This window comes from Anabas testudineus, chromosome 6 (assembly GCF_900324465.2).
Source record: "Anabas testudineus chromosome 6, fAnaTes1.2, whole genome shotgun sequence".
Classification (NCBI taxonomy): domain Eukaryota; kingdom Metazoa; phylum Chordata; class Actinopteri; order Anabantiformes; family Anabantidae; genus Anabas; species Anabas testudineus.
In genome coordinates, this window is record NC_046615.1 from 23424162 (window position 1) to 23450566 (window position 26405).

The 26405-nt window shown below is 40.8% G+C and overlaps 3 protein-coding genes across 4 annotated transcripts in view; 1 reads left to right on the forward strand and 2 right to left on the reverse strand.

Annotated features, from left to right (window-relative positions):
* The window catches only part of LOC113165754 (voltage-dependent calcium channel subunit alpha-2/delta-4-like), a 49988-nt gene extending 40425 nt beyond the window's left edge, over positions 1-9563 (forward strand). Inside the window, exons 30-40 of the mRNA XM_026365461.1 lie at positions 462-506; positions 594-656; positions 6304-6374; positions 7071-7146; positions 7287-7339; positions 7624-7679; positions 8105-8125; positions 8222-8339; positions 8559-8674; positions 9071-9153; positions 9349-9563. Coding sequence (XP_026221246.1) covers positions 462-506; positions 594-656; positions 6304-6374; positions 7071-7146; positions 7287-7339; positions 7624-7679; positions 8105-8125; positions 8222-8339; positions 8559-8674; positions 9071-9153; positions 9349-9450 — 804 coding nt within the window. The 3' untranslated portion in view covers positions 9451-9563. The remainder of the gene's footprint in view (positions 1-461; positions 507-593; positions 657-6303; positions 6375-7070; positions 7147-7286; positions 7340-7623; positions 7680-8104; positions 8126-8221; positions 8340-8558; positions 8675-9070; positions 9154-9348) is intronic.
* A 1296-nt stretch (positions 9564-10859) lies between these two features.
* LOC113166160 (AFG3-like protein 1) lies at positions 10860-19713 on the reverse strand. Its single transcript, XM_026366130.1, has 16 exons — positions 19451-19713; positions 18628-18712; positions 18014-18090; positions 17491-17640; positions 17123-17194; positions 16913-17037; positions 16148-16418; positions 15321-15458; positions 15015-15168; positions 14823-14930; positions 14216-14341; positions 13894-14004; positions 13627-13742; positions 13095-13295; positions 12822-13016; positions 10860-12307 (listed from the first exon to the last, which is right to left on the reverse strand). The coding sequence occupies exons 1-16, from the start codon at positions 19583-19585 to the stop codon at positions 12080-12082; spliced, it is 2292 nt and encodes a 763-aa protein (XP_026221915.1). The 5' UTR covers positions 19586-19713; the 3' UTR covers positions 10860-12079.
* Positions 19714-20611: 898 nt separating this feature from the next.
* Positions 20612-23665, reverse strand: LOC113166036 (5-hydroxyisourate hydrolase-like). 2 transcript variants are annotated; one of them, XM_026365954.1, is made up of 5 exons: positions 23605-23665; positions 23022-23137; positions 21906-22039; positions 21474-21609; positions 20612-21148 (listed from the first exon to the last, which is right to left on the reverse strand). In XM_026365954.1, exons 3-5 carry the CDS (start codon positions 22034-22036, stop codon positions 21059-21061), a joined length of 357 nt encoding a protein of 118 aa, XP_026221739.1. In that variant the 5' UTR covers positions 22037-22039; positions 23022-23137; positions 23605-23665; the 3' UTR covers positions 20612-21058. The 2 variants fall into 2 exon arrangements, with proteins under 2 accessions (XP_026221739.1, XP_026221738.1); XM_026365953.1 differs by having other exon boundaries at positions 21018-21148; positions 23615-23665.
* Positions 23666-26405: the final 2740 nt, after the last annotated feature.

Here is a 26405-nt window from a genome sequence, read left to right on the forward strand (position 1 = left end):
TCCCTTGGATGTATGTTTTATATGTTTTATGCTTTATGCTTGTTTTAATCTTCTTTGTAGCACTGAGATTTACCCACAAATGTAGTACTTTTGTGCTTTACAAATAGAAAAGATAGAAGATTTTTTTTCTGTAAACATAATGAAATTCTTTATAGTACTGAGAAGCATTTTTCAATCAGAAGGTGCAAACTGAATCTGAATGACATTTAGTTGAAGAGAAGCATTGGCTTAAGAAGAATGTCGGGAAGAAATATAGATGATGGAGTCATCGGCATAGAGGTGAGCTGAGGTATTGGAAATGACTGTTGGAAATAAGCATAGATCACTGTTCAAAACTGACAAAAGGGTAGGAGCAAGTGAGGAGCCTTGAGGAACTCCTTTGGTTATTGTCAGTGTGAGGATATCACATTTTCTACTTAAAAGTTGTTCTCTCCTTACTTTGTTTGCCCTTTTTTCCTCAGTGTTCAAATGTTGAAGGTGTGTGTCCACTCAGCTGTGAGAGTGTTGTAAGTACCCACTTTCCTCTGTCTGTTTATCACAACCCATTACTTCTATGTGTAAATCCTGAACAGACTTATTTCTGCTACTTTCAGGATCTGAACTGTTTCCTGGTCGACAACAATGGCTTCACCTTGCTGTCCAAAGACAGGAGCGAGGTAAGATTTCTGATCTCTCTGGACCTGACTCCAACTCTTTTTCTGCTTTTTACATTCTGGTTGAGAACCTTTTTGAACGATACTAAATTTGTTTTAAGAGCATGCAACTGGTCTCATTGACCAATTTTATCAGTCAAAGCAGTATAATGAAAATAAACAACAGGAGACTATGTTTTAGTTCAATCATTCCACAGTCGTGAGCACCTGAAAGTCTTACTACTGGCTTTACACACTGTAAACCACATTTTGTATGTTATCTTTTTAAACATCATTGCCAACTGTTTTTCAAATGTCCACTTATTAGATTTTAGATTCTAGAACAATAAGAACTTTTCTAAATCGTCCCTCAAACTATGTTATTATACTACAATAATAAAATGTAAAATGTATTTGGCCATTTGCTTTTTTCCAAAAGATGTTTAAATGCTGTTTAAATAGATTTTCTCTGTTTACTAAAATGAGCTGAAACCAGAGTCTTGTCTGGGAGAAAGAAAATCAATCAGAAACTGATGCCTCAATTTGGAGAACACAACTCGAACAACAGATGATGAGCTTCTTTAAAGTCTTGGTTAATTACATTGGAACACTTAGGCCTGCTCGCTTTAATCTACTTGGAATGATGATGTTGATTCAATGATGATTCAATTAGGATGAATTTTACTGGTATCATGGATGTGCTGCAGGTCAATGTCATGAGGTGATTTCCCAGCTTCACAGCAGCTCTTAGGATCATTTAATGTGCTCACAAACAACATCTGGATGGCTCGCCGGATTTGAGGACAGTTTTGGTTTTAATCTGTGTGTGTGGTGCATTAGCAGTGAAATATAACAGCTGCTACACCTGACCTCATCTGACCATGGGTGGAGCTGGACCAGATACATGGTGGACTTGAGCCATCTGGGGTGAGGTCAGGAGCTGCACCTCTGACACAACTGATTAGTTGAAATAGTTTAATTTGACTTGAAGTTGTGTCTGTTTTGGGTTTGAATTGCTAGGTTCACTTAACATTAGTTGATATCACCTAATGTGAGTCCAACATCTTTCACATTAAAAAGAAGACTGTAGACAAACAGACTACTCATTGTAGTATGGAAGGCCAAAGAAGGCAAAATTCATCTATTTTCCTTTTTCTGTTTTACAGTCTAGTTTTATTTAGTGCTGCAACTGAGTATATTTTCAATAAAAATATTATTTATCTAGCATATAAAAGAATCAGAAATGTTCATTACAGCGTACATGAGGAATTAATGAAGCTATGATTGTCAAACAGTGTCTCGCTTCATCCAAGGTTCAAAATAAAAGATTATTTTTTATTTTTTATAATTTACTTATTTATAATAATTTTCCATTAAAAAATCACATTGGACCTTATATTTCAAAAATCACTTGAGTTAAGCAATTAACAATATAGATTGTCAGCTATATAAATATAATACAAGATATTTATTTTACTTTTCATTCTTGGCCTATACTGTATGTTGCAGATATCATTTTGAAGGCCTTTAAAGTCCCTTTGTGTATGTAGGTGTACAGACTGTAAGGGTGCTGTCCATCTGACAGCTGCTCGTTAGCTCTGGATTAACACAGCCTGTTAAGAGCATATTACTGAGGATTAATTGTGAGCCCACTACACACACTCAGCTGAGCAGCCGCACTAGTTTGTGCGTCAAGTCTCCATTTTAGGCTGCGATGTTTGTTTCTATTTCAGTTCTCTCTCCAGGTGTTTGGTTCATTACCAGGAGCTGTACCTGTGCTGTGCTTGTTACAGGGTGGTGTCAGTGATTGTAAGGCTGCCAGCTGTGCAGCAGCTGGATGTGCTGAGGTTGAATAAGGCTTACTTACTGTCCAATGACTGTCAGGTTTGTCAGGTTTTCAGAGTCAAATAGACTTTGAGTGCTACAGTGAAGAGCTAATGAACGACTCTGGGTGTCTGAGAAACACTGTACAGTTATCACTTATGTAAAAATACGTCTGTAAAGACTGTAAAGAAAGAGCTGAAGCAGTTAGTGGGTCAGTGTTATTCCATGTTATAAGATATTGTACAAAGAGCTCAAATCATATCTGAAGGCATTGTTTTGATTTTTGATTTTGTGCTGTTTGCTGGATGTCAGACAGTGTGTTTGCTATATTAACTTTAGGAGGTGATAAAATGTTGTGTTCTCAGTTTATTCTGCTGACCCCAAGTGGCCAAAAAAACATCTAGTGCATTCTCAATTTCTGAACAGCATCAGTTGAAGCATTTAGTTGAAATATATAACTATTCTCCACATCAAGAAACAATACTGAATAGCCAGAAAGTAAACTAAAGATTCATTTCTCACACTCAAAAAAGAGTTCAGACAATCAAAATTATAAATAACTTAAAATCACAAGGTCAAGTTTAATTCTAGACACTGTTAGCTGTGGCAAATACGGAAACTGGATGCTAGTTGTAATTAGTCATATGATAATTCAATTCAATTCAATTTTATTTGTAGAGCGCTTTTTACAATTGACATTGTCACAAAGCAGCTTTACACAACCAAAGAATATGATAAGGTTATCAGAAATAAACAGTAAATGAACCAGGTCTTATTAAAAACACTGAGACCAGACAAATCAGAACCTATAACCTGGTAAACCAAGTACATATGACATTGCTGTCTGAAAGAAGTCTGTTATTGTTTGGGGGTCATTTTACTTTTGGCAAAAGAATATGTGGTGAGATATTTGTCGTCAAGTCACAGAAACAGGCTTTACACGCAGCAGCAGCGAAATGTTCTGGTGTAGAGTAACTTTAAAACAAGAATCATTTACTGTAGAAGCTCATTTTTCATTATTTGCATGTCTGCTACGTTCCCCATGGCCTTACTAAGCAGATTATGATGAAGTGCTTCCTCGATGTTTTTGCTGAGCTATGGATTTTACACAAAGTTTGTGGAAACACCCAGAATTTCCCCCAGTGCAAAAGCCGCTGTGGTGTGAAGGTGCAGCTCATAGTTTGTTGCAGGGCACGGTAAATATTTAATCAGCACAGAAATTAAGTCAGTGCTGACTAAAAGAAATAGGTCAGAGGGAGGAAGTGTAGTGAGCAGGGTGACCAAGCAAAACACAGGGTTTGTCATTGGTGGTGTTGGCTGTGTGCAGAGGAAATGTGTGCTTGATCAATGGTCCTGTCTGAGCACCTGCTGCAGTCCACGTATCCTCAGGGCAGGAAAAAGGTTCGATTTCTAAACACGACCTATAATGTTCAGTAAAAATGTGAAATGAGCACGAGTAGCAGTCTGTAGTCAGACTTAATGACTGATTCAATAAATAAAATCCTTTTCACCTGTTCCGTCTGTTTGCACGGTGGTTTCATTAAGACCAGCATGTTGGATTTAGGAGGTTGAGATGTTTGAGATGTTGGGAGGATGTTAACTACTTGTCAGCATCTAAATATAATGTGCCCTGTTCACGATGACACCGTGCACGACTGTTTGAACTTTGTCCAGCAGTTTAAAGCTGTTTTCAAATGAAGCTTAAAACAGCATTTGTAGCTGCAACACTTCTGTTAAATTCACTATGTGTTATAATAGAGAAACATGTCAACGCTCTATTACGATAAGATGCTAACAGTTAACGGATGTGAAATGTAGTTAATACTGTAGTTACAGTTACAAAGGTGAAAATCTACCATTGGGTTGGATTAAAAAAATATAGAGTTTCCTCTTGTTTCCTCCTAATTTGACTGTTATGTGATTGATCCAGTATCAGTTCTCAAAACACATCTAATCTTTGTGTTTGTGTTAGCATGTTAGCTTTAGTAATATATATGTGTTGTTTCAGATTGTCAGTATTGCTTCATCTGCACTTCATTGTATAACGTTTAATGTTTTAACATAGCAAGATATTAACATTTGACCCAATAGTTTAACATTAGAAGACATTTTAAAGTCCTGTGGGAAACTTGATCATGTGAACAGATTTTATTCAGAAATCAGTGAGATTGACAGAAAAACTAAAAGACTTTTCAATCCTTAAATCGTTAAAGCCAGAAATGGGATCTGATCCCATCAGTGCTCACCACCTCTGATTTAATGGGTTTTACTAGTAGCTTTACCATCATGGTCTTAGTCCAGTCCTGTAAGAACTGAACCAGGTTTTGTTTCCTGGGTGCATTTTCTGCTGTGTGTCTGCAGAGCTGCTGGCAGCAGTTGGACTCTCATTGCTCTTCATTTTTGATTATTCTAGCACGTTCAGCTGCTGCTGTCAGGTAAACAGAGGGTCAAGTGCCGGTGTAAGCAGCATCCCACTGTTAAACTCAGCAACCTGAGAAAGTCCTGTGCAGATGGAGATAAAGTGTGAGCAGAGAGCAGCTTGTAAACGTGAACAGAGGTGCTGAGACAAAATGCTCTGAATTATTCAGGGACGCTGCTGCTGCTGCTGCTGCTGCTGCTGCTGCTGCTGAGCACCAGAGAGGGCCGACACGCTGCAGACACACAGAGAAATGACTTGAAATCACCGTGGAACACTTCACATTCACATTAGCTGCTTTATTCCTGCTGTAACTCTACTGGTTTTTCTACTCTGCAACCAGAGCTTTGGTTTATTCTTTACATTTAAATATTGTGTTTCATTCATGAAGAGACACATTTTCTTTAGTAATTAAATACATTCGAGTGAGGATCATTTCATTTGGGATTCAGACATTATTCTTTTGGTAGTTCAGCCTTTTAACACGAGTAAGAGCTGTGATAACATGTTATGAAATTTAATGTCTATTGTAGTGAAAGTGAATAATGGCAGCTGCAGGGAACCATGATGAGAAACACAATAAAGACAAAAGCTGTCAGGGGGATTTTAAAGGAATAGTTATAAAATTATAACTATCAGTATGATGTGGTGTCAGGTGATTAGCCTTGGTTAGCATGAAGAGCCGATCCACTACCAGAGCAATGATGATGTAATGAGATGCAGGTGATGAAAAGATTTGGCCCTGCTGTGAAAATGCAAATCACAATGTCCTGGTGGGACTTTTAACACAAGAGATGTTCCTGGACTTTAGTCCCCAGGAAAGGAAGTGCCAGGATCTTTTTGGAGCACATGCACCTATCAAGGGAATCATGATTTGCATTTTCACATTGGAGCCAAAGCCCTGGGAAGACAAAGCAGATTAGCCCACTGTCATCTAGAAAGGGAACAGTTGATGGCTTTTTACATGTTGTTTAAAAACTGCGTTATGGCCCTAACTCAGGATTTAAATAAGGATTGGATAGAATTTGTACCAGTGATGGGATGATGTGCAATTTTAGATTCAGATTATTTGATACTATTGAGAACATGAACCTGAGGAAGATGAATTGAACTTTAAATCTGGAAACAGTTTTTTACTGAGCTGATACATCATCAGTTAACAGGTGGATAGGTCCAGAACCTTCAGAGAGTACGACCCCTTTTGTGGGTTGGAACTATGTTCCCCTACCTGTGGGTATAAAGGTAGAGGAACTAATTACATGAAAAGGTTCCTGGTCCCAGAGAAAGCTTCCTCGAAAGGGGTCTTTATAAATCTTTTTTTACGGACCTTGAAGTTACCTGCTCCTAGAAACATGTTTTGTCTTTTAATCACTGCTGCTGTTTTTGATATTAATTGATTATAAAAACAAATCTTCATCTTTTCTTGACCAGGTTGGGCGTTTCTTTGGCGACGTGGACGGGTCTGTCATGGCAGCGCTGATCAAGATGGGAATGTTTAATAAGTACGAGTGATTCACATTTTAACTTCTTTCACATTAACACACAAGTTCCTCAAAGATTCTTTCTGCAAGTGTTCAGAAGTATTTTATGTGCAGTAATCGGTCTACTGAACAGTAACACACCTGATGTTAGTGGATGGGAGTTTCTGGAAAAATGAATTAGCTTGTTTCTAACATTGGATTGGATTTGAATCTACCAACTGTGTCCAGGTTTTTAAAACTCAAATGACAAGAAGTCACTTTAATTTTAGACATAAGATAAAAGATGCATTCAGATGCTGGTGAAAGTCGGACAGTTGAAAACATTTTTATCTTTTTATAAATAACATGACTTCCTGTCATTAATTGTGACTGTTGGGCATTAAGGGCGTGGTGGAAACTGTTGTTTGTTGTTTTATGTCAGTAAAAGTATCAGAGTTAACAAAAGGAGGCTGTTTGTTATTCCTCCTCTCTCTTACCACATGTTATAAGGTTCAGAGAGGGACAATGAAAAGAAGAACTTGGTGTCATTATAACCAAGCAGTAATGGTTCATTGATAGATCAAGATGTGGACAACGAGCAAAAAACAACACTAATCAAGATGGGACAGTTCTCAGGGGTCATTTGGTTTCTGTCCTGGATGGATGTGAAACCTGCAAAAGTTGGTACAGTAAAGTGTAAACACTGCTGCTGAGTTTAACGTGACGGTTTGTTTGCAGAGTGTCACTGTTTGACTACCAGGCCATGTGTAAGAACAGTCATCATCACGCCAGCAACGCTCGACCTCTTCTCAGTGTGAGTCTCACGTCACAGCTTCTCTCAACAACACAGAACTTGTATTAGTTCTGACTCTAACTCGTGCTTAATGTAATGTAATGCAATGAATTGAAGATTTAAAATAAATAATTATTCTTGTTTTCGTTTTCCTCCTGCAGCCTTTCTACGGCATTGTGGCGTTAATACGATGGTTCTTCTCCAACGCACTGATGTGAGTGTGAACAGCTGTTTTGTTAAGAAGTTTATCAGTGGAGACAGGAGGTGCTGCTTTATCCAGAACAAAACATCAGGATCAGTCCAGCAAAGTGTGTTTTAAGAATCTGGAAAGTAACTAAAGGTGTTAAATACAAGCAGTGGACGTCCTGTTACTCACTGACACGATCAAAATAAGACACAAACAAACCTTCAGGTCACAGAACAGGTTTTAACACCTGCAGCTATGTAAATTAGTTTTGTGCTTTTTGTCTTAAACAAGACGTTTGTGTCTCCTGTCAGGTTCCTGCTGGACTTTAACCTCTGCGGCCTCTGGCACTCTGATTATTTTGTGGATGGTAAGATGTGCAGCAGCCTCAGGTCTGTGGTCTGCTGAATAAAGTTCAACCCACACGGTGTTTTTGCTTTGACGGGCAGGTAGTTCACCCCCAGTGTTCTGGTGTCGTGGGATCATATTTCAGCTGTGTACAGACGTCCGACTCCTTCAGTTTGAGCACAGAATAGATGATGAAACATTTTCTGAAGCAGATCAGAATAAAAAAGAAGAAATAAATTAAATCCAGATTAAGAATGTCAGAGGTGGACTGTGTGTGTGTGTGTGTGTGTGTGTGTGTCCTTCATCATCACTGCTTTATTCTTTTTTTATGCATCATAACGGCGACTTCATCCTCATCACCATCTCTATATTCATCTTCGCCATCATCATCATCATCATCACTACCACTACCATCTTCTTCACTGTGGCTCATCTTCATCCATTCAGCCAAGGCTGGTTATCACACAAGTGAGTGTCTGTTGATGCTGCTCAGGAATTAGTCTCAGCCCCAGTTCTCACAGGTTTAATAGTGTGTGTGTGTGTGTGTGTGTGTGTGTGTCTCAGCTCATAAGCAGAAGAAGGTGGAGCCGTTTCTTCCCTGTGACACAGAGTATCCTGGTTTCATGTACGACCCGTCTGTCAGAGAAGCAAACAGCCTGATCAAGTGTGGACGCTGTCAGAAGTACGTCTCCCACACAGACACACACTTTTCCTCCAACTCGTCCTCTTCACTTTTCTTTAATCTGATTTATTGTGAAATCTAATAATCTGCTCACTGACATGACTGCAGTAAGCCACATGTAAGGGAATGTTCTGTGCTGTGGAGTGTCAGTTGGTGTCGTGTGATGCGTCACAGTCGATCACGTCGTCTTTGAGTGGCTGTTGCTTGTTTGTGTTCCAGGATGTTTGTGGTACAGCAGATCCCCGACAGTAACCTGGTTCTGGTTGTGACTCAGGCCGACTGCGACTGCTCCCGTCAGTATGGAGCAATTCTACTAGAGCCTAAAGAAATCAAATATATCCTTCCAAACAACCAGATCGCCTCCTGCTGGATTTCACCAGTCACTACAGGGAGGACAGAGCTCTGTGCAGTTGTTCCAGAGATCAGGTTCATTCTAAAACTGCAGCTCAGAGTTCCTGTGTAATTGCACTAAGAGCTGGTGGAACAGTTCACAGATTGTCTGTCAGGTTTGTTCTTAGTGGGCCGAGTATTAAAACTTTGTGCCTCACGTAGCGTGTTACTGTAATCAGATTACCTAAAGTCGAGTTGCTACCTAAATCATCAAGTGATGTGCGGTGGCTCAGAGAAGCTGTTTTTCCTCCACCTGCCTCCAGCAGTGAGTCTTCTTTGAATATTAAAGTATTTAAGGATGTCTTGTCCACAGTGGCCTGTTTTCCTTAATGCCAGTGAACATAACGCCACAGTGAAGTGTAACAGGATGAAGTCCCAGAAGGTGCGGCGGCGTCCACAGTCCTGTCACTCGTACCATCCAAAGGTCAGTGCTGATGAATCTTGTTAATGTTAATATTTGTTTATAAAGATCCATTCACTAATCACTGTCGTTAGGACGAGTCTGTAGATAAATATCAGCCTGTGAGAAAACACAGGTTGAACCAGTGTCAGTTTTCTAACTGATGTAAAACAAAAAGGTGAATTTGTCCTTTAACGTCAATCTGTCCAACTTCTGCAGGAGAATGCAAAGGACTGTGGTGGGGCGTCGACCATCTCCCTGTCGTTCTATCTTTTCTCTTCCTCTCTGCTCATCTCGTTGATCCTCCATCGCTGGACGTAAACCTGGAGGAACTGACCAATCAGGAGCCTCTGAGGGAGATGATGAGGCTGAACATTTATGTGAGATGTAAAGTGAGGACACATGGAGCAGGTAGCCAAAGGATGTTTTTTACTCTGCACATTTTTTCCTGCTGTGCAGACGAGTTCTGGCTCAGTCTGCAGCAGCATTAAAGGGCTTTTTTTTCTTTTTCTTTTTTTTAAATAACACTAATGTTTCCTGTTGGAGTCAAAGTGACGCGGAACAGAACTGAGAAGGATTGTGGGCTTCACTGTGTTTAAATTCTGAACGGACTGAGCAGGAGCAGCCTGTTGGAGATGCGTTAAAACCCAGATGGTAGCATCTTTGTAGCTGTTTGATCCAGAAATATTGTGTAAAGTCGAGTTGTTGACTGATGAAGTGTTTCGAAGACAAAACCGAGTCTAAGGTGAAGCTGGGCGTGCTGCTCGGTAAATTAATTTAGTAGATGGGAGTGTTGGAGCAGGTGGAGCTGAACTCCAGCTGAACAGTCCCATTTCCCTGCAGATGATCACAGATAATAGACAGAGATGTTCTGCTGACTGTGGCCTGTGTGAGGACCAGTCAGAGAATTAATCAGATGAGAAGCTGAGTCCAGTTCACAGTCAGGGACAGAGTTGTTCCAGATCTGAAGTGAAGAGGACTGGCTGTAGCTTCCTATTTACCATGTTTCATTAATGGTGTTTTAAATCTAAGTCTGATGAAACAGTTGAAAACAGTTTAGAGTGAATGGCCTGATAATATCTGCAGTCACATTAGTCTTTAAGAAAATCACCAGGACATGTTTAACCAGCTGTGATCAGTTCAGTAACTACACACGGGGTCAAAGTGCAGGTTTGTGTTAGGTTGTGACGAAGTTGAATTAATTCTGTTCCATTTCAGAATCGACTACAACTTATGGCTCCAAACTTTAAACACATTTCAGTGAGTTTTCCTGTTTGAGTTGCTGCTGCCTGTTGCCTCTTCAGGGCAGCAACACGTCGGTGTGGTTTAGGTTCAGAGGGCAGATAGAAACTCTGTGGATGTGACCTGATGAATAGTCACCTGTAATGAACGAGCACAGTGTGACTGTGCGAATGATGTGTTAATGGTCTGTTCACTGTCAGATACTGAATGTGTCCCACAGCTGAGGAATGTTCATGTTCACTCAGCTGCTCCAACAGATGATGTGTGTCCCCCGACAAGCCCCCGTTCAGGTGGTCGCCAGGCTCCCCTGGGCGCAACGCAGATTCCTGGCTGCAGGAGCCTGAACACAGGTGGGGGGGCATCATCATGGAACAATATTCAGAGCTGTTTCTGATGTTTTGTCCAGTTGAAGCTGTGATTTCAACAGATTAATAAATTAACTTGTTCTACACGTTTGATCTTCATTCACTAAATCACTTAGACTCTACTCAAATCAAATCCATACTTTAATACAAACAGTCATCTTCATATACAAAACGTAGAATCGGTCAATTCTCAGTGTGCAGAAGAAACAACAGTGATTCAGCAGCATCACACAGACTCCACGGTGCATTCAGGTGCTGCTGTTTGAGGATCAGACCAGGTCACATTAAGTGATCATATTCACACATTAAACAAGCCTCATTGTCTCTCTGCCTGTTCCTCTTCTTGCTGACTAAAGGAAACTAACCGTTGATTAGCAGAAATTAACATTAAGGACGTTAACAAACTGTCAAATCAACAGTCAGCAGCATTTACAGACTGTTTCAATCTCCATCTGGCTTCTCACATCATTTTCTGACACCTTTTACACCACTGGTGGAAACAGTTTCACCTCTGAAACAGTTTCTCTTCCTGATGCTGTTAGACATGTTAGAAAGTTAATGTCATACTTCTTACTGTGTTTAGCAGAACTGTTTCAACAGGAGAAAATAAACTGAGGCAGCAGAGGGAGATGAGAGAGAAGCCTGAAGGTAAGAACTTGGTTTGAAGGACATTTTTTCCTTATACATAGAGAGCAGAGCAGCTTCCTGTCAAGTTGTTCTCCACACACAGTTTCACAGCCTGTTTGACGTGTTTCTGCTCTAATTGAATCCAAACTGAGGAGGAGACTTGTTGTTAAACATGTCGGTGTCACAAATTACAGCAGGAAAACTTCTGCATTAACTCTGAAACGGAAAAGACAGAAACACCTCGACATATTTCACCTGTAAAAACAGTTCAGAGATGAGGCTTTCAAGTTTCTTCTTCCTTTCAAATAAATAAAGTCTGTTCACACAGTTCAGGACCATTAAAATCTGCTGCTGTTGGTCTCCTGTCTGACAAGGTTTTAAGGCCATTTGCAAAAAACTCCTGGGAAACCAGCGACTGCAGCTTCACCAGAGAAAGAAAAGTCAGTTCTACATTTAACCAGCAGTTGTCTTCAAACTAGTAATTTAAGAACTACAACCACTTTGAGACTGATGGGATGAAGCGAGACGCTCCTGCTGGTTTCTGATAATGACGTCAATAATTTGATGGTTTGACTTGTTAACCTGACAGAACCACATCACGTTTAGGTCATAAATTACTAATTTGTGGAGATGATCCCCCTCCAGCACCTGCCAGGCTCTGTCACACTGAGTCAGCACCAAGTTGGATTTGTGTGTCTTATCTGAGGTTTCCAGCTCTACGTGGTCGTTTGTTTGTCCTGAGTCGAGCTCTTCTCCTCGGATTCAGCTCCTCTCTCCTGGTTCCAGTCTCTGAGCCCCTCCGGTAGACTCGTGTCCTCCTCGAAGCTCCCCGTCCCCTCCACAAAGTCCTCGTACGTCGACTTCTCCTGGAATGGCCGTGGGCCCAGAAGCTCCAACATGTCCGCCTTGTCCAAAATCTCCCTCTCAAGGAGACGCTGTCCCACCTGAAGACAACGACGTCAATATTAAACACTTCTCAATTCAAACGTTCACAGTTTTGCCAGGTAAAAAAACAAAAAACAAAAAAACAAATGAAAAGATTAATTTAAAGTATTTATCACTAATAGTAAACTAGTATTATTGTTTTTGTTTACACACAAAAACCACCTGGATGATGAACCGGAGAAACAGCTGATATCCAGGAGTTTCTGGGTTCACATAGACTTTTTTTAAAACACATTATTCGCCTGGTACAACATCACTATCATCACACGGCTCATTATTACAGCTCCACATCACTCATTCCACAGTGTCCACATGTTTTTAACGCCCACCATCCGCCTCTGATGGTTCGATATTGTCTCAGTTGTTTTTTAATCTCTAAAGAGCTGAAACTGATTCAGAAGATTAAACTGTGACTCATTAATAAAATACAGTCTCAGTCTCAGTCTGGAGCCTGTTCAAACACTCCTGGACATGGATCTCTACACCTCTCAGGTGGAGCTGCATGAGTCTCACCTTCTCCACCAGCTCCTTCTTGTCCTTGATGAGCTGCAGGGTCCGGTCGTACGCCCTCTCCACCAGCTCTCTCACCTCCTTGTCGATGAGCTCAGCCGTCGCCTCGCTGTACGGTTTCTCCAGGACCATCTCACCCTGCCGGGGCAGGTCGAACGACACCTGCCCCACCTTCTCACTCATCCCAAACTGCACCACCTGACGTCAGGCAGAAGATGTATCAGAAAGACATTCTCCTCGACTGGTCCTGGGTTCAGTTCTAAAACTCTTGTGTACCTGAGCGTAGGCGGACTGCGTGACCTTTTTCAGGTCATCCTGAGCTCCGGTGGTGATCCGGCTGAAGAAAACCTGCTCGGCAACGCGGCCCCCGAGCATCATGCACATCCTGTCGAACAGCTGTTCTTTGCTGTACAGGTACTGCTCTCTGGGCAGATACTGAGCGTAACCCAGACCTTTCCCCCGTGGGATGATCGACACCTGGACACAAGCAACAGGTGAGCAGAAAACAACTGGAACAAGGAAAAGGGACTGTGGCAGGAGATCCCAGTTTCTAGTGAACATATCAGAGCAGTAGAGGAGTTTCAGACTCTGCTGCTTCACACAGAACAAAAATCTATTTGTCCACATTTTATGTTCATGTTTTCAAACCGACGACAACATTTAAAGACCCAGACTTTTATTACTGTAACAACACATACATTGAGTTTTATGGAATAATAATAACTACTGTTTTCTTAATAAGTCCATTATTAACATGTCTGGGTGTTAGCGTGTTTGCAGTAAGGAGCTCAGGTTTGACTGTGTGTACCTTGAGCAGTGGGTCGGCATGCTGTAGGAACCAGCCCACGATGGCGTGACCGGCCTCATGATAAGCTACAGTCTTCTTCTCTGTTGGCTGCAGGACCTGAGTCTTTCTCTCCAGACCTGAGGACACACAGAGCCAACAGTGAGAAAACCAAACTGCATGATCACCACTGACATTCACACTGAAATGTTATTTGACAAGCACATCTTTAAACACATGAAATACAGTAGAAGTAGCAGTAGCAGTAGTAGCAGCTGGTGTCTCACTGACCTCCGATGACGCGGTCGATGGCCTGTTCAAAGTGTTTGGCGTTGACCGACGGGTTCAGGTGTCTGGCAGCGATCAGAGCCGCCTCGTTGCACACGTTAGCAATGTCAGCTCCTGATTGATTCACAGGGAGAAACATTTATCAGCTGATCTGATCACTTTAAATAACTTCAAAGCTTCCGAAACATTCATTTAGGTGTGAACAAGTGTATTTTAATGTGGTTTTCAGTGCAGTACTACTGAGTACTGATCTGACCCACTCTACTGTTTACTACTTTGTGGTTCAGCTAATAAAAGCCTCCTCCCCATGTGTTGCGTTACCCACCAGTGAACCCTGGTGTTGCAGCAGCCATCTTCCTGGCGAGAGCATCTTTGTCCAGACCTGGATCCAGTTTGATTGGTCGGAGGTGAACTTTAAAGATGGACGCTCTGCCTTTAATGTCCGGAGGACCTGAGAGGAGAAAACAGGAAGCTTCAGTCTTCTGCACGCTGCTCTTTCAATCTACCACCTCTGACTTTATTAATATAAAGTGCATGGGAATGATGGGATGGAAACCAATGCGCTGCACTGACAGTAATTCAGGAGGATTTTAGATTTGGTTTTGTCAAATTTCAACTCAATAAAAACCACAAACATTTCACAGTAACATAAAGGTAATGGAAAGTAATGAATCTACAATGTCTGAGAACTTCTCTTTCCAAATGACTAATTCTACCACGACAGACCGGCACTGGTCTTAATTCTTTATATTACTGAACTTATTCAAGAGTGAGTCACCAGTAAACAGTCAAATGATTCTTACATTGAGACGGCACCCAGCTCCCTGTGGTTCTAGTCTGAGGTGGAAACGTACGAATCGAATTACACTTCCTGCTGCTGCGTGTTACAAGGTCTCTATTTTCTAGTAAAGAGTAACGACTCAGTTCTCTACCTATGTAGATCTGTCTGTCGAAGCGTCCCGGTCTCATCAGAGCAGGATCCAGGACGTCAGGTCTATTGGTTCCAGCGAGGACGACCACATTAGTGGCAGTGTTAAAACCTGCAAACACAGGTAATTCACACCTGAAACCTCACATTCAACACCCCAGCATGAAAGCAGACACTGATTCTCCGTCCTACCTACCGTCCATCTCTACCAGCAGCTGGTTCAGTGTGTTCTCCTGCTCACTCTGACCGCCAAAGTTCCCGCCTCCTCTCTTCCTCCCCACAGCATCGATCTCATCGATGAAGAGGATGCAGGGCGCGTTCTTCCTTGCCATGGCAAACATGTCCCTCACCTTTAGGAGGAAGTGTAAACAATTCAGTTTCATCACTTGTGATTTTAACAGTTTCTCCTCCATGATTAGAAAATCGTTAATTTTAAATTAATTTGAAAGACTCTCGTTCCATGAATTTTCTGTTTCCTGTGTCCTGGGAGGCAGCGACTCACCCGGGCCGGACCGACGCCCACAAACATCTCCAAGAACTCGGAGCCGTTGACTGTGATGAAGGGGACGTTGGCCTCTCCTGCTGTGGCTTTGGCCAACAGAGTCTTCCCGGTCCCAGGTGGACCCGACAGCACAGCACCCTGACACACACAAAATCCTGTTATGATGCTGATGGACTGTTGTTTAATTCTAATTAGAAACATGTTGGCAAATTAAAATCATCAGAAGACAAATGAAGATCAAAGTTTTACAGAGTTTCCTGCATCATGACCGACTGACAACTAAATGTATTTGTGATGTGATGTTAAAAAAAAAAAAAAAACTCTCCATAATGATCAACACTGATGAATCTCATCGATGCATCGACACCACACTGTTTTATAAATTAGAGGTACTGATTCTTCTACTTTATAGTTCTATTTTACTGAATTACCATCTTCATTTTTAGACGTTACATATTTACACTTTCACCAACATAAACTTTCAGTAACTACAACTGATGAGTAACCAGAGGTGGTTCTAACAACTGGTTCCATTAATATTTGAGTTATTACCAACTTAAAATCAGCAAGTTAGTATTCACTTTGTATTCACTAATAACATGCATTAATCTACCAGGTAAATGTTTAAGAATTAAGGAGTTATTAATATAACTAATAAATGAGAAACGATTAGCAGCTCAATGGTTAAGTTGAATATTTTGATTCCAACTAAGTAAAATAACTTTTACTCAAGTTAGTCTACTCTGTTCCTAACTGAGATCCACATTTAAAAGATATTTTACTCTCTGTGCGTTCGTCTGAACCTGTGCCTGTTATCAAGTCTTCACCTTGGGGATCTTGGCTCCGAGGTCCTGGTACTGCTGCGGGTTCTTCAGGAAGTTGACAAACTCCAGGATCTCTACTTTGGCCTCCTCACAGCCGGCCACATCCTTGAACTTTACACTGATGTTGTCCTTCATCATTTTGGCCGTCGACTCCCCCATGCTGAAGGGCCCACCCATCCTGCCGCCGGAGCCTCGTCCCAGCGGCCCCCGCCGCAGGACGAAGAGCATGAAGCCAAACAGCAGCAGGGTGGGAACAGCGCTCAACAGAAAAGAGCTGGAGAACAACAAGTAACTGATGTTGAAGAAAAGGAAAACAATCGACATCCTACAGCGATTTGACTTCTCAGTTAATGAGGAGAAACGCTGGAGAGAAAAAGTATGTGAACCTTCTGCTCTTTGACAAACTTAAACTCAAAGATGTGCAGCAATGTTCTTTTTAGCTAGCAGCAGCTTCCTTCATTGTGTCCTGCCATAGAAGCCCTGCTTGTTCAATGTTTTACCTACTGTAGATGGGTCAATCACTTTGAACTGTAGTAGCTCTAGTAACTAATTATCTTAACTTATGTTCACACCTGAGGTCATTATTCCAAGGGTTCACATACTTCTTCCAACAGCACTGAGGTTTTTATGGTTGTTCTCAACAAACACATGAAAAATAAGATTTCGTTTTTGGGGTTATTATTTAAAGGACGTCATATTCGTCTTGACTTAGATGAGGTTCACATATTTTTTCCTGCCACTGCAAGTGGATGTGTTTGCTGAACCCACCCGTCACTCTCGGTGCTGTAGATGACAGCGGCTCGGTTCGACGGCTCGAGACCGAGCTCCATGTGCGCCGCCTCCAGGTTCCTCTCAAACGTGTCGACGCTGCCGATGTTGAACCAAACGTACCTCTGCAGGTGAAGACAGAGAACGTCCCTTTTCAGTCAGACAACACAGATAAACAGACGAGAAAGGTTCGATTTAAAAGACTCTCACCGAGTCAGCGTCGCCTCCAGGCACCAGGATGACTCTGACGTACTGTTTGTTGACCACCTCCAACCGATCCACCTGAACACATATGAAATATAAAACACTACCTTGAATTCACTGTGTGAAAATCAAACTACTGATGAACCTTCTTCCATTTCACAATTATCAAGACCACTGTGCTTCTGAAGCTTCAGAATAATTTTATACCCTTGACCTAATCGATGCCTCCTACGTGGACGTCACAGTTTGATTCCTATCCTGACATGATGTGAACTGTGGGACATTGTTTACACACACATCTTTCTAAACGACAGCACATTCAATCAATTCAATTTTCCACAGGTGAAGTCTAGTCAAGCAAACAGGATCCTCACCACGCCTCTGGCCAGGTAGCGATGGACAAACTCCTTCCAGGTGATCTCTCTGCCAGTGTCTCTGAAGTTGAAGTAGAGCAGAATTGAAGTGACTCCGGCCACCGTCACCGCCATGTAACGGAAATCCTTCTGATCCCACGGGAAGTCACCCTGAAGGAATTTGACATGAAAAAAATGTTACTTTACTAATTATCCAAAACTCAAAGATCATTCAGTGTTTGTAATGTAAGACGAAAAAAACTGCCAACGATCCTGCCATGAGTTAATTAGTTAGTTAGTCCTCTTTTGTGATTCTGACCAGCAGATGTTTCAGGTTTGGTTAAAGTTTGAAACCTAAACTGTTTGTGTCATTGAAGAACACATTTTGCCAAATTGTAAGACATTTAAATCCAAAACAACCAAAAACCTAAAGACAAATAAAAATTTGTGTCCTCCAGAAAAATCTTTGAACATCTGTGTACGTAATAATTCAGACTGAATATTTTACAGATTTGAATGTGATGTGTTTAAAAGTGACACAAACCTTCTGCATTCGACTCCACCAGTCTTTTCCTCCTCCTCCTCTCTTCCCCCCGTCAGACCGCCCTCCTTCTTTTCCATCTGAAATTCACATTATTGGTTTTAATTCATCTGTCGGACTAACAAGCGTTTACTCTTTAATTCCTAATCCTGTATCTGCCTTCACAGAAATGATCATTCATCAATTATGTGCAACATCCAGCAGCTTCCACAACACAAATAAGAAAATATTGTGTATTTGATACTGCATCATAATGTGTATATATATTATATCAGCATATTCTTTTTCAATTCCCAGCCCAAATCTGAAAACATGTCAACATGTCTCATCATTCATCGTCACCTGGCTTATCTCATTTCACAGTAACTGAAATTGTTCATTTCTCATTTCCACTTGTTATGTCCAAAACATATAAAACATATTTTAAACTTGCTTGGATGACTTGGGTACTGTCTAATTACTGGATACATAGCAGCTAAAAACTGGTTAAATCGATATTCTGTATTAGCTGTTGAATCATTTTTTCTTTCTGTGTGGCCTTTTGTCCTAAACATGTACCGATTGTACGACAGCCCTCGCCACTGATTTCACATTGGACTTCAGAGAGCTGCTCTCACCTTTGGGTGCAGAAGAGTAGAGTCGTCTCTGAACCGTCTGGAACCTGCGACAGGACAGAAAGTTTGCTGGAGTCCAACTGTTGTTCTGGAAAAGACAAAAGAACCACTGTTAAAAAAAAAAAAAGCTCTGAATATTTGCTTGTTTTCCTTTTAACAATGTTCAGTGTTTGTGTTTTAACTGGAAACCGTTAAAAAATAATTTCAAAAAACACAAGTTAAAAACTAATGAACTAAAATAAAACTGAACTAGATTGTGACAGAGTCTCTTCAAGGTCGAGTCGCTGTTCCTGGTTCATATTTTACAACTTATGTAAAGAAATTAACTAGGTTGAGGCAATTTAAAGATCTTTTCATTTAGTTTGTTAGTGTGATGTCCTTCCTAAATATCTCGTCTGAAACCTTCTAGTTACAGGACATTAATAATAATATTACAGATTTTTCATTTGTTTTTTGGCTCATTAATTCCCAGCTGTGCTTCCAAATGAGCGTAGCTGCAGTTTCCCAACAGAAAGAAGTCCAAATGTCCCGCAGTGGATACAGTTTGGTGGATGAGATGTTTCCCGAATGAACAGTTAGATCTTAATAAGACAGATGAGATCTTCACTTTGGTTTTAGAGAGTTCAGTTAATGACGAACTAAAAGACTGTTTCAGGATTTGGGACTTTCTCAGGCGACCTTCGTTTTTGTGCTTATGAACAAACACATGCACTTTTTAATTGAACGTCTACCTCAACTAGAGAGTAAATAAGTGATATGAAGTCACTTAGGGACTCGTATTTCTTGTTTTAGACAATAACTACAGAAAACCTCCACCTTCACCCACCGGGGCTGCGCTGCTCCGGTGTCCGGCTGTGAGGAGCCCGAGTCCTGGCGTCACCGCTGGGAGCCGAGCGCGGGTTCCTCCAGCCCGGCAGAAAGGCAAAGCGGCCGCCGAAAGAAGCCTCAGCACCTGAGACATCCTCCCTGTGCCGCCTGCGCAGTCTTTTACTCTAAAACACCTGTTTTCTGTTTATTCTGTGCGTGGGTTCGTTTCTTCAGTGGAACTTCTTCATGCTGCAGCTACAAGTGTTATTGAAAAACGGAATGTCAACGGCTGGATGATGTAAAGGGCGGAGGGCCGTCTGTCCAGACGCCTGTCGATAATCGATGTAAGAACAAATGTTTACTTTATTAAATTAACGTATAACACGACATCGATCTTTAAACGTACAACAGAATAAACGCGTTTTGATGATTTTATTCAAGTCAATATATTTAATCTGTTTTCTGACACTTTATGTTCAGGCATCTAAACGGTCAAATGTGGGTCCTCGCATCAAGCCTTCCCTCTGATTGGCTGGGGCAGAAATGCTGACGTCACCTTCATGTAACTTACCAAAACATGGATTACCTGTGATCAGCTGATCACCTGATCACCTGATCAGGTGATCAGCTGATCCACATCCACGATCAGCCTGTAAAACCACTGAGCTTCAACAGCTCTGAGCCCGATGTATGAGAGGAATACTGACATTTAACGACGAGTCAAAAGGTCCAAATCCGGACTTTACAGTCATGGAAAACTCAAATATTCACATTTGAGTAGTTTGTACCATATAATTATTTACTTTGCTCATATTTTAAATGATTAATTTGTCGCCAAACTCTCCTTCAGGAATCCAGCTGCCGTTAGAAAAACTAAAATACATGTACCAGTTCATGAAAAGAAATAATATAAATACATATGACAGAAAAAAAAGGGCTGGACAATCACTTTGAAATTATTGTTGCTTTGTAAGTGTTTTGTTTTAACACTACAGGAGTTCTTGTCATTGACAGTCTCACCTATTTTCCGTTTGGCCTGGTACCCAGTTCAAATTTATTACTTTCTTTCATTAACCGTCATGTAAAACCTGCAGTTTTTATTGTAAAGCCCATATTATATAAAACAAAAGCAGCTTCAAAAATAACTTGAGTGATTAATTATTAAAAAACCATTAACGGAAACATTAAAATATGACGGTTCGTCAGCTGTATGTTCGGTTTCTTAAGACGCTTTATCCTAACAGCAGATTATAGAAAACTGTCAGTATCAGTGAGAAAGAAATAAATGAGGTTTGGATTTTTTTAAAACAATAGTTCTGAGTATTAACATTAAATACAGAAATATTAGGATTAAATGTAAATTTAATAAGTAGCTATTAAAATGTTGAACCTGAGAGTGAAGTTACATGAATGATGATGATCAAGATGCACAGATCACATCAACTGTACATTTATAAATATAAAAACTAACTGGATTCTATCCACACATTTAAAACAGTAAATGTCAGAAAATTAGCACCAGGGCCCGAGAACAACCTCACTGGACTTAGTCTGGGATAAATCTGTTCCAAGACAGTAGAAGCATCTCTAGTTTCACAGTGTGGAAGCAGCCGGCCGTCCCCTGAGCTCAGCTTCCTCTGTAGGTGCTGTAGGAAAAGCGACTCATCAGCAGAGGGAGGTGAAACCTCTGGTCCAGGTCACTGATGCTGAACACAACCTGAAAACACACATTGGAAAGTTGTTTTAAATCCAGTTCCCATATAGTTTCAATATGTATTGTTAATAACCTTCACTAAGAACAAACTGTCTTTCCACTGAAGATTGGTTGAAGTAATTCAGAAGTAACACTAACATCTAGAAAGATAAGAAACATGATATTAATGTTTTCCATTCTCTCCATTTTTCCATGCATTCATTAAAAAACCCAAACAAACACTCTGAGAACACCACCTTCTACATCACGTTGTAGCTCAACTCTGCATGTTTGTGAATGACACGATGAGCACAAACGTTGGAATGATTAAACAGCAGCTGACACTCACCTCTACATAAGGGTAGAAGCAGCTCTGACCCAGACTCTCCCAGTACGATCCCGTCTCAAAGCGCAGCTTGTACATGCCGGGGGTGAACATTTCTTGGCTGATGAGTCCTGGACAGCGGCCATCTTCATTCGTCGTCCTTTTTAAAATAAAATCATAAAAAATAATCATAAATCTGTTGAGTTGTGAAGGTTCATTAAAAGCAGCGAGAACTCAGACTCAGCAACATCTACTGTGTGTTCTACTTCAGTAAAGAGACAAACATTAATAAAATACATGAGCTCACAGTGACCTTTGACCCCTGAAATCTAATCAGTTCATTCTTGATTCCAGGTGAACATTTGTTAAAATCCAGAGACGTTTTCTCGCTGCTTCATTGAGACATTATGTTCAGATTTCCTGTTCTACTGTTTTGTCTGCAGGTTCGAACCCTACCCAACACTCAGCATGCTCCAGATCATCAGGGTGGAGTCCAGTCGATGCAGGCTGAGGGCCATCCTGGCTGCAGGGACGCCGTCTCCGGTGTTCAGCACATGAGTGGTCAGAGGACTGGAGTCTGCTGCCATGATCTGAAACGAGTGGACAGGTGAGACTTACCTGCACTCATTTCTGTTACAGCCTCAACTGGCTTCACAACAGGATTATGAATGAATGAATCTGTGTTTGTTTTACACATCCTGTCACAGTCACTCCAACTTCAGTTCATCTCATTTAAATTTAGTGTTTATGGTCGTTACTGCACCTAATAACTAATATATGGCACCGACATCCACGATGACCTGTAAGTGACAAAACAAGCAGCTCTCTGCATTCTCCTCACTCAGAATCTGTGAAGTCACTGTTCACCCTGATTCTTCTTTACAGTTTTAAAGTGCAACAACTTCTCTGTATTTTCCTGAACTACTCAATTAAATCAGATTCTAGGTAAAATAGCCACGACTGACCCTGTTTGATTTGTAACAGCTGGTTTAAATACTTGTTAAAAGTGTTTTAGCCGCAGTACAATAAAAACCTGTTCTTCTCCAACTTCCAGAAACGTTTACGAGCAGCTGGAAGTTTAGACCAGTCTTACTTCTCTAACTGAATCTAAATCTTCACACACCTACAGCTGAAGAAAGGATTAAAAATAAAAGGAGAGAGACACAAAAACAACAGAGTTCAAATCTGAATTAAATCAACTGGCAGAGAAAAAATCTAGAAAGATCCGTGTTTGACCAGCAGATTGAAACTTCACAGTCAAACAAACAAATGCAAAGACATTCAGCCACATTTGACCTTTGACCCTTTTGTTCCCAAAAATAGCAGTTTAGCTGCCGTGTGAATGTGAGTGTGGAGTTTTTGTGCGTTAGCTCAGACGCAGCACAGTTGGTTTCCATTGTCTATTTGTTTTTTTGACCTGTTCTAGATATGAAGCAGTGTCTCAGCCCCCTCAAAAAGATCCCCCCCCCGTTCCCTGTGTAACGAACAACACGCTGATTTAAACGAGGTCACAGATCAGACACGTAGGAGCGGTTCTGAGGTTAAAGTGTGTTCGTTGTAGCAGAAACTCACCTGTGGGTTCCTGCTCCTCTCTGCTGCAGCGACTTCATTCAGCTCCCCAAACTTATCCTACCAGTTGTATCATCACTGCACACACCCACTGCCCTGAGACACCTACCCAGCATGCACTGCAAATAGACCTGGTGTCAAAGGTCATCCTGACTCTAATGAATCATTAAAACCAGCGGAGGGAGTGCAGCTCTCGTCCAGTAAACAACATGTGATTCAGTGTTTGTGAGCGTCCTGACATGATAAGGTTCCACTGATTTAATTAAAACTCTGGCCTGGATGGAAAATTATTTATTTATAGCCGCTTAACGTTTTTACTGTAGCAGGATTTGTTCTGTTTTTCTGTTTCCGATGACTCTGAAACTTTATTCTCTGAATTCTCTAAATCAAGTAAAACGTCTCTCTAGAGGCGTTAAATGTGAATTTGTCCTTCAAATGATAATTTTACATAGATTTGTCTGTTATTTCATATTTTCAATAACAGAGTTGATGGGATTGTTTTTAATAATATTTCTAGAACAACAGACTTTAGGGGACAAATGGAAATCTATAATTAAACTACAAATAATAACAACAAACAAAAGACCTGTGACTACCGGTGTGGTCAGTTCGTCTAAAGATATTTTCAGGGTGTAGATCAGTCGTCCATGAACCCCAGGGTCAGTGGTTTGACTCCCAGCTCCTCCTGTGGTAGCGGTGTCATCTGTTGTCCAGTAGCTGTCAATAATTCAAGTGTGTTAACAGACAGATCTCACTCGGTTTCATGGGCCCCAACAAGAAGCTGTGAGTTTAGTTTTAGGGACAAGTTTTCTCTCAAACGCTGGTATTTTGGTTGTTTATCAGATTCCAGAGTAACTGGACCAACAGGTATGTGAGCTGGTAAATAATTAGAAAGATCAGCACTGAGCACTAACCAACCAAACCCTGACCTCTGACCTCCCCACAGGGGGAACTGGATTCTGCCCTTTGTACTAAATGAAATCACAACATCACAAACATTTTTAAGAAAAATATTTTACTACACTCACATTTTACTGTAGGTTACATTCACCACTGAGAACAAACACAAAAGCACCGACAACTACAGCAAATGAACGTTGATCAAATGAACGTTGATCATATGAACGTTGATCAAATGAACGTTGATCGTATCTCCAGAACCGTCCTGCACCTTTGTGTTTGACAGGTATAAAGACACATAAATGTCATTTTTTAAACCAACAGATATTTTACACGAAGGCTCTGAACATATTTAGTCTGTCACAGCTTCTCTGTTCTGTCTGGATGACGACGTTAGACGTTTGTGTTGGACTCAACAGCTCTCTGTGAAGCCACAATTCCCAAATCTGATTAAATGAACATGTTTAATATGACAATGACAAACTGTGGGAAGAAGTTAAGGTACAAACAGACTTAATGTTACACATGTGTAATTATATTGGCTCAAAATCAAACATGTCTCCTGAGAGTTTGCTGTCATTTTTAGAACAAGTGAGAAAATAAAAATACATAATCACAACAAACACACGAAACCCTCATTTGTAATTTATGTTAATTTGACATTTGACTTCAAAACCGCTCTTTTTATTTTTACATTCAGCTCTGATGGAAACTGAAATGTATTCATGGAGTAAATGCTGCTAATTGAACCAGAACCTGAAAACCTGAACTTTTAAATACCGACTAAAACAACACCGGGTACCTGCAGCTCACATGAACATGAACATGAACTGTTTTATCTGTGAAACTGTTAGAAATAAACAGGACATGAATAAAATCTAGATATAAACACGTAGCTGCCACTTGTGAAGTGTGTCGGTCAGTTCAAGTGATAAAAAACAACAGTTTGTGCTGGTTGTTGATGCTTTGAAAAAGAAAATGAAAAAGTCAAACTATGAGGAATGTTAATATTTTACAGTTTCAAACATGTTAAAATTGAACTAAAATAACTGTTTGAATGCTACGTTGAGGTGAAGAAAGTGGTAATAATACAAATAAATAGTAAAATTACCATGTAATATATATATATATATATATATATATTTTTATTTTTTTTTTTTTTTTTATTTTTATTTTTATTTTTATTTTTATTTTTATTTTTTATCCCCTGGACGAGTCAGGTCAGTGTGATGAATGAGTTTAGTGTCAAAGCGCTTTATAAGTGCAGAACATTAAAAGTATTTCTTAAACAGTATCTTTATGTTAATATTTAATAGGCTTTTGTTCATAGTCTCACAGAAGATAAAGCAGCTTAAAGATGTGTTTCTGACATGAACTTCATGTTTTCAGGCCGACGTCCAGTGATTTATGATGATTTGAATTTGGACACACACATAAATTAGTGCTGATTTCCAGATCCAACAACACAGCAGCAGGTCCGGTCTCTGATCTCTGGTTTCCGGTCTCTGGTCTCTGGTCTCCGGTCTCCGGTCTCTGGTCTCCGGTCTCTGGGTTTATGTTTCTAACATGAACATCACTCTTTAAGCTGCTCAACAGTTCTGTTAACATGCACATGTTAAAGTGTTTAGCTGCTAAACTCTCAACTAACTCGAACTGTTAACAAATATGAAGCTGATTCTTTCCCGGAATAACCTCCTTGATGTCAATCAGTCTGGCTTCAAGAGTGGTCACTCCACAGAGACGGCACTTCTGACTGTTGTGGATTCCCTACGGGTGGCAAAAGCTGCAGGTAACTCTTCTGTCCTTATTCTATTAGATCTATCTGCAGCCTTTGACACTGTGAACCATCAGATTCTCATGACTGCACTCTCAGACCTGGGCATCTCTGGATCAGCTCTAGTCTGGCTTCGGTCATACTTGTCCAAACGAACCTCTAAGGTATCCTGGCAGGGCCGTGTCTCTGACTCTCATAACCTCTCCACTGGTGTACCGCAGGGCTCAGTCCTTGGTCCTCTTCTTTTTTCAATCTATACTTCTTCTCTAGGCTCTATCATCCGTTCTCATGGCTTTTCTTATCACTGCTATGCAGATGACACACAGCTCTTCCTGTCTTTTCCGCCGGATGACTCAACTGTCTCATCTCGCATCTCTGCCTGTCTCTCTGACATCTCTGCCTGGATGAGAAAAAGACACCTTCAACTCAACATACCCAAAACTGAACTTCTAGTCTTCCCTGCCAGACCTTCAACTCAACACAACATCAGCATTAACATTGGATCTGCAGTGATTGCCCCTACTAAGTCAGCCAGAAACCTGGGGGTCATCATTGACGACCAGCTGACCTTCACAGATCACATCGCCACAGTCGCTAGGTCGTGTAGATATGCCCTCCACAATATCAGAAAGATCAGACCCTATCTGACGGAGTACACAACCCAACTCATTGTACAGGCGTTGATCTTATCTCGCCTGGATTACTGCAATGCA

What these genes read in the sequence shown, in the direction of transcription:
- LOC113166160 (XM_026366130.1), bottom strand. Translation starts at nt 19,585, where the DNA reads ATGTCTCAGGTGCTGAGGCTTCTTTCGGCGGCCGCTTTGCCTTTCTGC. An exon ending in ACCGGAGCAGCGCAGCCCCG is followed by an intron (nt 18,713 to 19,450) that starts GTGGGTGAAGGT and finishes TGTCTTTTCCAG; the next exon opens with AACAACAGTTGGACTCCAGC. An exon ending in GGTGGAGTCGAATGCAGAAG is followed by an intron (nt 17,641 to 18,013) that starts GTTTGTGTCACT and finishes AAATTCCTTCAG; the next exon opens with GGTGACTTCCCGTGGGATCA.
- LOC113166036 (XM_026365954.1), bottom strand. Translation starts at nt 22,036, where the DNA reads ATGGCAGCAGACTCCAGTCCTCTGACCACTCATGTGCTGAACACCGGA. An exon ending in TGGAGCATGCTGAGTGTTGG is followed by an intron (nt 21,610 to 21,905) that starts GTAGGGTTCGAA and finishes TATTTTAAAAAG; the next exon opens with GACGACGAATGAAGATGGCC. An exon ending in GCTTCTACCCTTATGTAGAG is followed by an intron (nt 21,149 to 21,473) that starts GTGAGTGTCAGC and finishes GTGTGTTTTCAG; the next exon opens with GTTGTGTTCAGCATCAGTGA.